Here is a 12,422-nt window from a genome sequence, read left to right as displayed (position 1 = left end):
AAAAAAAAAAAAAAAAACCCTAACTAATTTGTCACTTAAAAGTTTGTAATCATATTTTCCCTCTGGAAAAATACTTACTTTCAGTTTTCCTCTATTAAATGCACATACAGAAACTTGATAGGCAGAATGTCCCATGTCTACAAAAACTACATTTCTTGGTTTCTCCTCTAAGGCAGGAAGATCTTGTTTATAGATTCCATATGCAAGGGCAACTACACAAAAGAGAGGAAAATTAAGTTCAATACAGTATCTTCTAAATGCTAAAATTCATTTAATTCATTTTAAAAAACAGGTTTTTTTAAAATCTCCGAAACCAGCTACACTGTGTATTGTGTTGGGAGAATCAAATTCTTTATGAGCACTGAATAATTTATTCATGTAGAGTATCAGCATTCAATGTTACCCAGCTTCAATATTTAACAAGTCCAAGAGCAGACTAACAAAAGTAATCTGCAGCTGTTTTATTCATTAATCCCTCTTAACTGCACTTGTTTCATTCATTAGTCACTCTTACCTGCAGTTGTTTCATTCATTAACCGCAGGCAATTTAGACCAGCAATCTGTGTGGCATCCATCACTGACCGGCGTTCTGCATCAGTATAGAAACAAGGAACCTACAATAGAAAGCATACTCTTTACAAAGGCCTGTATAAAGCTGTCCTTGCCTGGCATTCAGGAACTAGATTAATAAATAGGTTTCCTAGTGCTAATTGTGGAGGGGCACACATATGATCCTAGCACTTAGGAGGCTGACGCCAACATGTTCAAAGTTAACCTGAGCTAAACAGACCCTGTCTCAAAAAGATAATTTAAAAATAAATTGATGGAATTTTCCTCTTAACCAATTAAAAATAGCTGACTGTACTAAATTACTTATACAAGCAATGTAATTTGTGCTGACTACCTGCTGTCCTGAAGTCCAGAATGCTGTACATGCTGGGTAGGATACTTGTGGAACCAAACTTAATTCTAGACCCAGGCAACATTTTTAGGATGGAGAATGTGTCACACATGCTCTTACACCTCATGCAGCTGTGCCTCATTCCCACCACAAGCTGCTCCATTCCCTTCTCCCTCTGTTTACTGCAGTGTCTGTTCATTGCCGAATTCGCCCTCACTCAAACTCAATGAGGTCTTAAGAACTTTGTTTTGTTTTTCGAGACAGGGTTTCTCTGTAGCTCTGGAGCCTGTCCTGGAACTAGCTCTTATAGACCAGGCTGGCCTCAAACTCACAGAGATCCGCCTGCCTCTGCCTCTGAGTGCTGGGATTAAAGGTGTGTGCCACCACCAACTGGCAGTCTTAGGAACTTTAGCAAGACTTAGAAAACCATCTTTTAAAACAACCTAACCCCTCAAAATGGAAAAAAAAAGTCATTTAGATATCACACTATTTCATATAAATATTATTTCAGCATTACTCAAAGTAAAGGGTTAGACAAAGAAAAGGGGTAAGTTTGGGAGACCAATGGAATGCAGAGTAATCCATACCCAGCCAGTGGTTCTCAACCTTCCTAGTGATGTGACCCCTTAATACAGTTCATATTGTGGGGACCCCCCAACCATAAGATTATTTTCACTGCTACTTCATAACTGTAATTTTACTACTGTTATGAATAGTAATATATGAATGATATCTGATCTAGCACCCCTGTGGAAGAGCCTTAGACCCCCCCCCTCAAAGGAGTTGTGACCCACATGCTAAAAAACTGCTACATTAAACAATCAACTTCACCTGGGCTCCTGACAGCCTTTCTATTCTTCCAATCCCCAAAATGTCAAACACAATTACTATCCATAGCTAAGTGAAAAGTCCACCTAACAGCCTTGCTTTGCAATCAAAAAACCCATTAAGACAAAATGGACAAAGAGCTAAATAAAACATTAGTGGGGTGGACAGTTTTGTCAACTTGATACACGTAAATCATCTGAGAGTAGGGAGCCTCAACTAAGAAAATGCTTCCATCAGATGGAGCCGTAGGCAAGCCTGTAAGGAGTTTTCTTTATTAATGATTGATGGGGAAGGGTCTAGGCAGTTGCGGGTTGGGCCACCACTGGGCTGGTGGTCCGGTACTCTACAACAAAGCAGGCAGTACAAGTCATAAGGAGCAAGCCAGTAAGCAGCTCTTCTGTGGCCTCTACAATCCGCTATCTCCAGGTTCCTGCCCTGGAGACTTTCTTCAAAATATCAAAAGTAATGTCGAAGTATAAACCAAATAAACCCTATCCTACAAGTTGCTTTTGATCATGTGTTTCACCACAGCAACAGTAGTCCTAACTAGGACAATGGCAGAATGAGGGCACCACATGGCAAAGGCATATAGAAACCCATACTTCAACAGCCTCTAGATCCACCATACAACACAAGACTACTACAAATAGCCAGGCTCCCATTTAAACAAGGGCACACAGAAGATAAGTGTTTTTAGTACTAGATACAGGCAGGAGGGGGGAAAATGGAGGCAGACATTTACATCTAACATTCAACTCATTCAATAAAGTAGCTACCCTATCCCTAAGCACTACACTAGGTACTGAAAAAATAAAGAGAAAACTGGGGTTTCAAATGAGGCTTGAAGGACAGACAAGAACTAAATAGGTACAAGAGGCCCTGAGTTGGCTCAGGTGGTATGAGTGGGTAGGGTGATGATGATCTCTTTCCTTCTAGCCAGGCAAGCTGGGTCATGACTGGAATTGCAGCACAGGCAAGAGGCACAGGTCAAGAGGCACATCAAGGTGAACAGCAACCAAGTACAAGATCAGCCTGGTCTACACAGCAAACTCCCAGGCCAGCCCAGACTACACAGTGAGATCCTGTCTCTAGAAATAGAAAACAAAGAAAATGAAGCCTATGTGTGAGCATAGTATCACTGCAATCCCAACACATAGACAAAAATGGGATCCTGCCTCAAAAATAGTAACTTCTCAAAATTACCACTACAATCTGACACAGGAACAATTTTTACTTGTAATTAACAGCTTTCTTCTCCTTGCTTAAGGCAGCTCCCTAAAACCAGAGACATACTCACCGAAACAACACAATCTACCACAGGCTTCTTAAGAACACTTTCTGCTGTCTCCTTCAATTTAGACAAAAGCATAGCAGTTACTTGCTCGGTGGTAAAATTCCGCTCTTCCTCCATATATGTAACCTGTAAGAAGACAAAAGGATCCAATTTTAGTCCACTGTATGCTCTAATCAACAGAACAATACCTCAAGAAGGGACTAGAGAATGCTATCTTTACAAAGAGTTACCTTCAAAGTCACTTTTTTGCTTAACTTACTTTCCAAACATGACACTTCATGAAAGACGACCAAAACCTAAAGCAAAGCTTGATACGATTATCTGTGTCAGAAGCAAATCATCCTGTCCTGCCATAAAAGGACCGCCTTACCACCTGGCATACTATGTGATCTGTAGACTGTATAGTGAGTCTACATTATTCATCTCCCTAACCAGGACACAAGTGATTTTGAGATCATTATGCCCCAGAACCTACACAGTCACAATAAGGCTTGTTGGGTTAAAGAATAAATGTTGACCAAGTCTCAGGAAGCATTTCATGACAAAGTCCTGCCCTGGATAAAGTCTACAACCCTTTCAAAGGGCATGTTCAAGCATTGCAGGATAACCCATCCTCCCAGATGCTGAGCCCCACCCAGCAGATAACATCCAAAACAGGTCCTCTCTCAACTTGGAGAGGAGCTTATCTCCTCGCTTCCCTCAATTCTAATTCAGTGCAGAAGCTGCTACTTGCTCACTTTATGTCATGACAGAGATGGGTAGACACCCTTCCTGAGCCCATTTGTAACCCGCCCTACCTACTGACTTTCTGCTTGGCTCTGGGTCAGTTCCTATGCTTTGTGTCTACATGAAGCAGTTCCCAAGTCTTCTTCCTCCTCCTTTCTATGTCACATCTGTCCTGTTTCTTGCCTTTAACAAGTTCCCATTCCCTTACAAACCCTTTTCCCCTTTTCCTCTGCTGCATTCCAGCCTCATCCCTTAGTGAACCATTCAAACCTTACATAAGCCTAGTCATCATTTTTAATTACATTTATTTATTTAGGAGGGATGGGTACATGCCATTGCGTGTATAAAGAGGTCACCCAGAGGACAACTTTCAGATTTAGTTCATAACACTGTCAGTCTAAGTGACAGCACCTTTCCCTGCTAAACACCCGGTGATTGATTATTCTTTCAGAGAACCCTTTCTCTCTAATTTGAATTCTCAGCTACACTGTCAAACAATACTGTTTAGGCTGGTCCGAAGGTAGTGAGTTATCTCAATTGATTGTCCACAGTCAGTTACAGATTGAACTCCTGTTCTACACTTTCCTCCCTTCTCACTACTGCACTTGACTAGTCTTAAAAAAAAAAAACAAAACAAAAAAAAAAAACAATACTGTTTGTAGACTTCTCACTATTAGGTGTTATTTGTTTTTATGGTACTAGGATTAGATCTACACCTCATTAATTGGTCTACTAATGAGTTATACCCCCAGCCCCATGTGAGTCAGTAAGAATCTCATAATTCTTATTTCTACAACCAGTATGGTCTCAAATAACTGAGGACGATGGCTAACACCTGTAATCCCTACTCAGGAGGCCAAGGCAGGTGAATTCAAGGCCAGCCTAGGCTACAGAATAAAACCTTATCACACAAAAAAAGCCCTATCAAATACCAGCTCTAAAGCTCACTCACCTAGATTCGTTTTACTCCCTGACTGTAACTGTTAAGTACACTACCCACCCCAAATCCCAACCTCTTAGTCTTGTGTAATAGGGTCACTACTGCGCCACAAAGATTCTTCTGTACATGTCTCACAGATAAAGATCAAACTCACCCTTCCATAAAACATTTCTTTGCAGCTTCAGTCCTACTGCCAAGACTACAGCCATGTTCCTGGCTAAAGACTCTGACGTTATTCATTGCCCTGCTCATTCACAAGTCTTCTCTAACATCACCTTAGAAAGACAGCTCTCATTGTGAACACCACAAACAGAAGTAACCAAATTAACATCAGTTCCTAGGCCTTGAATACAGAGAACAGTACCGACCACCAGCATCTCCCAAAACGAAAGACTACCAGTTTTTATCAGCAAATGTTCTTAAACATTTTCATTACAGGATCTGGAGAAATGAGTCAGTGGTTAAAGAGCATTGGTGGCTGCTCTTCCAAAGGACAGGACTTCAATTCCCAGTACCCACACATGAGGGTTCAAAACTATTTGTAATTTCAGCTCCAGGGGATCCACCACCCTCTTCTTGATTGAGAGCACCAGGCAAAAGACTCATACATACAAGATCATACATACAAGATCATAAAGGATTACATTTATTACATTACAGCTTCATCAAAATAACACTGACACACTAAACTAATTAAATGCTGTCTCTTAACAGCTATCTGCAGAACCTTACCTTTATGCCCGTTAATCCAGTGGGCAACTGCACAACGTCATACGCCAGATTAGATTTTTCTGCCTCCACAAATGGATCAGAGAATGCACGCCCATGAAATCTTTTAAATCCTTGAACTGTGTTCTTGGCATTGGAAATTACCTAGAAGAAAGAATAGCATAAAAAGACCATTTAGTTTTCAATTTTCAAGTCTCAGATTAGTTAGAATCCTTTTAAGATTTATTACGTACACAGTGTTCTGCCTATATGTCTACCTGCAGGCCAGAAGAGGGTGCCAGATCTCATTATAGATTGGTTGTGAGTCATCAAAGGGACCTTGGGGATTGAACTCAGGACCTCTGGAAGAGCAGCCAGTGCCCTTAACCTCTGAGCCACTTCTCCAGTCCCAGTTAGAATCCTTTTAATTCACAAAATTTCCTTACAGAGTCAGGCATAGTGGGACATGACTGCAACATCCAGTATCACCCAAAGCTCCAGGCCAACCAGGCTACATAATGAGATACTGTCTTCAGAAGACTAGGGATGCATGCACACGCAGATATGCCTTAACAATATTTTTAAGGTATGGTTTGCCCTCAGTTATCTAGCCTACTTTCATTCTCATAAGTACTTTCCCTTTCTTAATAAGCTGTCCTATTTCCCTTTCTTTTTTTAATATTTATTTATTATGTGTACAATATTCTGTCTGTGTGTATGCCTGAAGGCCAGAAGAGGGAACCAGACCCCATTATGGATGGTTGTGAACCAACACGGGGTTGCTGGGAATTGAACTCAGGACCTTTGGAAGAGCAGGCAATGCTCTTAACCTCTGAGCCATCTCTCCAGCCCCTATTTCCATTTCTAACCATGTATCCCTGATAAAAATTCTACCCTGGGACACAAGAACATGGCGACTTTATTAACCCATCTAATATGTCTTTCTGTAAAAATCTTATAAATGCTCAAATGCAAAAAGAGGCTAGTAAGATGTGGGAGGGAAGATTTAAAAAAAATAAAATAAAATAAAAAGATGTGGGAGAAAAGACCAGGTGATGGTGGCTCATGCCTTTAATCCCCAAATTTGGGAGGTAGGTAGGCAGATCTCTGAGTTCTAGGTCAATCTAGTCTAGTTCCAGGACAGCCAGAGCTACTTAAGAGAAATCCTGTTTCAAATGGATGGATGGCTAAAATAAGATAAGCAGGCAGGCAGGTAGACAGGCAGATAAATGAGGTGTAAGAAAAAGGCATCAGACAGACAGAAATGAGATGTGGGGAAAGCATAGGCTTCCAAGTTTCAATTTTCTTTAAATATTCAATCTTTCTAAATCAGGTAAAATGAGAGCAAGGAACTTACTTGAGTTTCAGTGCCAGGACTAAAATCCATCTAGCATGCTTGTTCCTTTCCATCAAGTCAGGCCACTACACTTACCAAAATATTTCCTGTTCTTAAACATTTAATATTTACAGAAAATGACTATCAGCTTCTAAAACTGCTCACAGTTTATGCTTCATTCTTTCCAGGAAAAAAAAAATCAGCAATATTTATTAATTCATAAATTCTCATTAAACAAACCCATAGAGCTGGAGATGTAGGAGGTCAAACACATTCGTGGCATGCACACAACTCTGGAGTCACGTGCACACACAGCTCCAAATTTACCACAGAGTACACATATAGAACAAAGACTATTTGAGAGAGCATTTGTAACTATTTTTATAAGAGGAAAGTGAAATAAATTATGTCCAGATACTGAAATGCTAATATGAGGGTAGCACTTTGAAGTGAAAGGACAAGTATCTGTGTGGTACTAGCACTTGGATGCTTACAAACAACAAAAGGATTAGTCATTCATTCAAACAGTAACAGTGAGGCTGGGAACACACGTCAGTGAAGAGTATGCACAAGACATATACAGCGTCCTAGTTTTAATCCAAAGAAAGATAATAACAGGCATTTTATACATAATGGTGGAATAGGTGACATCCACATTTCCTATACTTTTCTAGATCCATTTTTTAATTCTTCTAGAATACACAGTAACCAACAGAGAACAGAACATTGGTGGATATTTTAATTTTAAGTTTCAGGATCAATATGTGCTCCTACTCACAGCACAAGACATGTAAGAAGCCTGCACAGACAGGAAAAGCTCAGTGAAGCCTCCAAGTGAGGTCTGGCCTGAAACAGAAACTCAGTATATCACAACCAACAAACAGCATAGAACCAGGCAGCCAGTGTAATACAGCAACTGTACTCAATAGGGAAACAAATTCACTGACATTTATAAAACAACCATTTGAAAGTAAACAAACTTATCGAACACCTCCAAAATTTAGAGCACTCTAAAAATAAAACTATAAAACACTCAAGTAAAAGCCAACTAACAAAGCACCACTTTTCTTTGTGATAGGGTCTCTTCTCATTTATCCCAGGCTGGCCTCAAACTTGCTATATAGGCAATGATAATCCTGAAGTGCTAGCCCTGTTTCCACATAGTGCCTGGTTTTATATCAATTTGACACAACTAGAGTCTTCGGAGAGGAAGGAGCCTCAATTGAGAAAATGCCTCCATTAAGACCCAGCTGTAGGGTATTTTAATTATTGATCAATGGGGGAAGGCCCAGCCCAATTTAGGTGGTGCCATCCAGTCTGAGCAAGCTATACACAAGCCAGTAAGCAGCACTCCTCTGTGGTGTTTGCATCAGCTCCCGCCTCCAGGTTCTTGCCCTGCTTGAGTTCCTGACCTGACTTTCTTTGGAGAAGTATAAGCTGAATAAACCATTTCCTCCATAATTTGCTTTTTGATCACGGTGTTTATGAAGACACTTCACCATCCAAGTGCTGGGATTATAAAACAAGCCACATCTGTTTTATGTAGTGCTAGGTAAGGAATGAACCCAGGCCTCAAGCACACTACCAACTATCCATTCCCAGCCAAGAAAGTGTTCTCTTTATTTCTGTGTGTACATAAAGTCAATGTCAGGTTTCTTCCTCTATTGCTTTTCATCTTACTTTCTGAAAGAAGCACTTTACCCATTAAGCCATCTCGCCAGCAACAAGCACCATCATCTTAGGCACATTTTAGGTCCTGCATGGCCCAAAAAGCTACTCATACATTTGTTGCTCCAGACTGAACTGTACCAAGGTCAAATATGGAACTCCTTTACTCTACAGATATCTCAGACATTCGCGGTAACAGATTCTTGGGACTTTGTTGCTCTGGCTACTCAGAAACAAGCAAATAGTCAAGATCCTGGTTGAAAAAGAAGATGCCAAAAGTCTCTTAATATGCCTCTTCAGGTCTAGTGTTCTTTCTTGTGGAACCTGATATTTTTTTTTTATTTATTTATTTTTTTTTTTTTGGTTTTTCGAGACAGGGTTTCTCTGTGGCTTTGGAGCCTGTCCTGGAACTAGCTCTTGTAGACCAGGCTGGTCTCGAACTCACAGAGATCCGCCTGCCTCTGCCTCCGCCTCCCGAGTGCTGGGATGTGGAACCTGATTAACAATAACCTTAAACACGATGATGGAAGGCCCAGCAGAAGAGACTTCAAACACCAAAGGTCAACACCCCTTTGCTTTAAAAAAAAATCTGCGCACTTAGTGTGCTGGCGCACAGCACGTGGGAAGCTGTGGCAGGAAGATCTTGAGTTCAAGGACAGCCTGAGCTACAAACTGAGTTTTAAGGGAACCTGCAACATAAGACCATACCTCAAAAAAGAAGGAAAAAACCCCAGGCAACAACATATAGTAGTAATTTGCATCAAACGTATTATATCCCACTAAGTACATAAAAAGAGGGTTCTAGGTTCTAAGTCGGGGAGCAATGGCGACTCAAAAGGCAGAGGCAGGTGGCTCTCTGTGAATTCAAAGCCAGTCTCATCTACAGAGCTTGTTCCAGAACAGCCAGAGCTGTTACACAGAGAAACCCTATCTCAAAAAAGAAGGGGGGGGGGGGCTCCTAGTGCTGAGTGAAAATTCAGAGAAGTCGTTATAGGAGGAAAGACAGGCACTGTACCTGACTCTTAGCTGCTGCTCCAACTGAACGATTCTTAGGACCAAAGGAAACACAAGCCCTAGAAGATAAAAAAAACAACATTTAGGCATCAGACTTTTATTATAATACACCTGAAACTCCAGCAGGTAAGATTTCTGAGTATCGCCTGAAAACAAGTAATGTTTCCTGAACTTTTAAAATTAAAATACAATTATATCACACTTCCTCCCTCCTTCCAACCCTTCCCATGTCCCCCCACTCCCCTTAAATTTTTAATTATTACTGTTACATACACACACTCTATAACGTATTGATTCCAGATGGTGTTGCGGATAAATGATTTCAAGTGTAAACCATGTATTAACAGCACACGATATGTCTATGATTTTGACATTTATTTCTATTGCATAAAAAATGTCTACAAAATGGACCGAATACTGCTGTTTACAGGCTAGAGCACAGGTCTGATTTCATAACTCCCTGTCTAAAATACTAAAGAGAGGTGGATGGATGGGACAAGACCTACCACCCTAACCTTCCACATCTCATGTTCAAATCCCAATATTAAGCAATGTATTCCCATACCACTATCAATCAAATAATCTGTTTCTAATACAGCTCAATTTCAAAATAAATACAATCTACAAAAGCTTAACAACTCAGGGCTGAAGACAGTATTTTCTATTCTTCCAGAGAACAGAAGTGCCAGTCCCAGCATACACACTGTGGTTCACAACCATTTGTACCTCCAACTTCCAAGAGATCTGTTGCCCTTTTCTGACCCCAGAAGTTACCAGGTATGCAAGTGATACAAACATACATGTGAACAAAACACTCATACATATAAAATAAAAATAAAGAACCTGTCCTACTCATGTGAACAGAAAGTAATTTATCGGGGCTGGAGAGATGGCTCAGCGGTTAAGAGCGTTGACTGCTCTTCCAAAGGTCCTGAGTTCAATTCCCAGCAACCACATGGTGGCTCACAACCATCTGTAATGAGGTCTGGTGCCCTCTTCTGGCCTGCAGGCATACAAACAGACAGAATATTGTATACATAATAAGTAAATATAAAAAAAATAAAGTAGGCCGAGCGGTGGTGGCGCACGCCTTTAATCCCAGCACTCGGGAGGCAGAGGCAGGCGGATCTCTGTGAGTTCGAGACCAGCCTGGTCTACAAGAGCTAGTTCTAGGACAGGCTCCAAAACCACAGAGAAACCCTGTCTCGAAAAAAAACAAAAAAAAAAAAAAGAAAGAAAAAAAAAAAAAGAAAGTAATTTATTTACAAACAGCTCCCAGGGGCTGGAGAAATGGCTCAGGGGTTAAGAGCACTGGCTGCTCTTCCTTTCCTAGCAACCCCATGGTGGTTTCACAACCATCTATGAGATCTGATACCCTCTGCTGTTGTGCAGGCAGAACACTGTACACATAACAAAAATCACTTCTAGATCCAATAGCATACTGCCAATCTTCACTTCCGCTTCCACTATACATATTTGTACATATACTGAATTGAGCTGCTTCGTTTTTTGTTTTTCTTTGTTCTTTTTTTCTTTTTTGAGACAGTGTTTCTCTGTAGTCTGTCTTGGAACTAGCTCTTGTAGACCAGGCTGGCCTTGAACTCACAGATCCGCCTGCCTCTGCTGGGATTAGAGGTGTGCTACTTGGTTTTTTTTACAAAGTTATTATTCATTTATGTATATATGTGCACGTTTACATATTAGTGAGAACACAGATGTCAGATGCCCTAGGGCTAGAGTTACAGGCATTTGTGAGCTGTCAGATGTGGGTGCTGCAAATTTTTTTTTTTTTTGGTTTTTCGAGACAGGGTTTCTCTGTGGTTTTGGAGCCTGTCCTGGAACTAGCTCTTGTAGACCAGGCTGGTCTCGAACTCACAGAGATCCGCCTGCCTCTGCCTCCCGAGTGCTGGGATTAAAGGCGTGCGCCACCACCGCCCGGCTGGGTGCTGCAAATTTTAAAAAGTATGTGTTCTTAATCACTGTGCCATCACTCCAACCCTTCGCTGCTTCCTTTTTTTTTTTTTTAAAGGATTTTTTTATTTGCACTGGTGTTTACCCACATGTATGTCTGCGCCAGATCTCTCTGAACTGGAGTTATAGACAGTTGTGGGCTGCGATATGGGGACTGGGAATTGAACCTGGGTCCTCTGGAAGAGCAGCCAGTGCTCTTAACTGCTGAGCCATCTCTCCAGCCCACTGCTTCTTTTTGAAACCCAAAACAGAAACCTGCTTGTAGGATTTAAAAAAAAAAACTATTTATGCTTAAGAAGTAGGCTGCTGCCGGTTGTGGTGGCGCACGCTGGTAGGATTTGCTGAAGGAGGCAGAGGCAGGAGGATCACGAGTTCGAGGCCAGCCTGGGCTACACATTTAAAAAAAAAAAAGAAGAAGAAGTAGGCTGCTGCGGAGCTAGTACTTGACTTTTGCTATCTAGACTTCTATTTTGTAACCTAACACCCCTAGAACCAGGTCATACTCTCTTTATGCTCATATGTCACTTCCCTTTCCAGTAACTGGCTTTACTGGTTGCTTGCTTTGTGTATTACACCACTTACCCTCAGAAGCATTCTATCTTACCTCATTTATCAGAGAGGAAACAGAGTATGAAATGGTCATCAGTAAGTGAATTAATCTAGGGTCTGAAAGTGATAGACTCAGAACATTAGATCACGTCTTTGTAATTTATATTCCAGCTTTAACCCTCTCATCCTCCTGAACACTGACTTTGATCTTCCAATTAAGCAGAATAAAAATTAAGAGTCCTGGAAGCGGACAGTGGTGGCACACGCCTTTAATCCCAGCACTTGGGAGGCAGAATCAGAGGGGTCTCTGTGAATCTGAGGCCGGCCTGGTATAGAGCTCCAGGACAGGCACCAAAGCTACAGAGAAACCCTGTCTCAAAAACAAACAAACAAAACCACAAAAGAGTCCTGGAGGGGACACCAAGCATAACCTCAGTTTAATCTCCAGGACCCAAAAGGAAGAAGAGAACTGATTGCCACAAGATGT

General features: G+C 41.2%; 1 protein-coding gene across 1 annotated transcript in view; it reads right to left on the bottom strand.

Moving 5' to 3' along the window:
• The window catches only part of Hspa4 (heat shock protein family A (Hsp70) member 4), a 50,068-nt gene that overhangs the window by 25,112 nt on the left and 12,534 nt on the right, over positions 1-12,422 (bottom strand). The window contains exons 2-6 of the mRNA XM_041664477.1: positions 9,417-9,474; positions 5,422-5,562; positions 3,027-3,149; positions 515-614; positions 79-212 (exon numbers count right to left, since the gene is read on the bottom strand). Of these exons, the coding sequence (XP_041520411.1) occupies positions 79-212; positions 515-614; positions 3,027-3,149; positions 5,422-5,562; positions 9,417-9,474 (556 nt within the window). The remainder of the gene's footprint in view (positions 1-78; positions 213-514; positions 615-3,026; positions 3,150-5,421; positions 5,563-9,416; positions 9,475-12,422) is intronic.

This window comes from Microtus oregoni, unplaced genomic scaffold (genome assembly GCF_018167655.1).
Source record: "Microtus oregoni isolate MIOR12 unplaced genomic scaffold, Mior012 000015F_ref0000493, whole genome shotgun sequence".
NCBI classification, from domain to species: Eukaryota; Metazoa; Chordata; class Mammalia; order Rodentia; family Cricetidae; genus Microtus; species Microtus oregoni.
The sequence above is the reverse complement of the archived record's forward strand: the minus strand, read 5'-3'. Positions and strand labels throughout refer to the sequence as shown.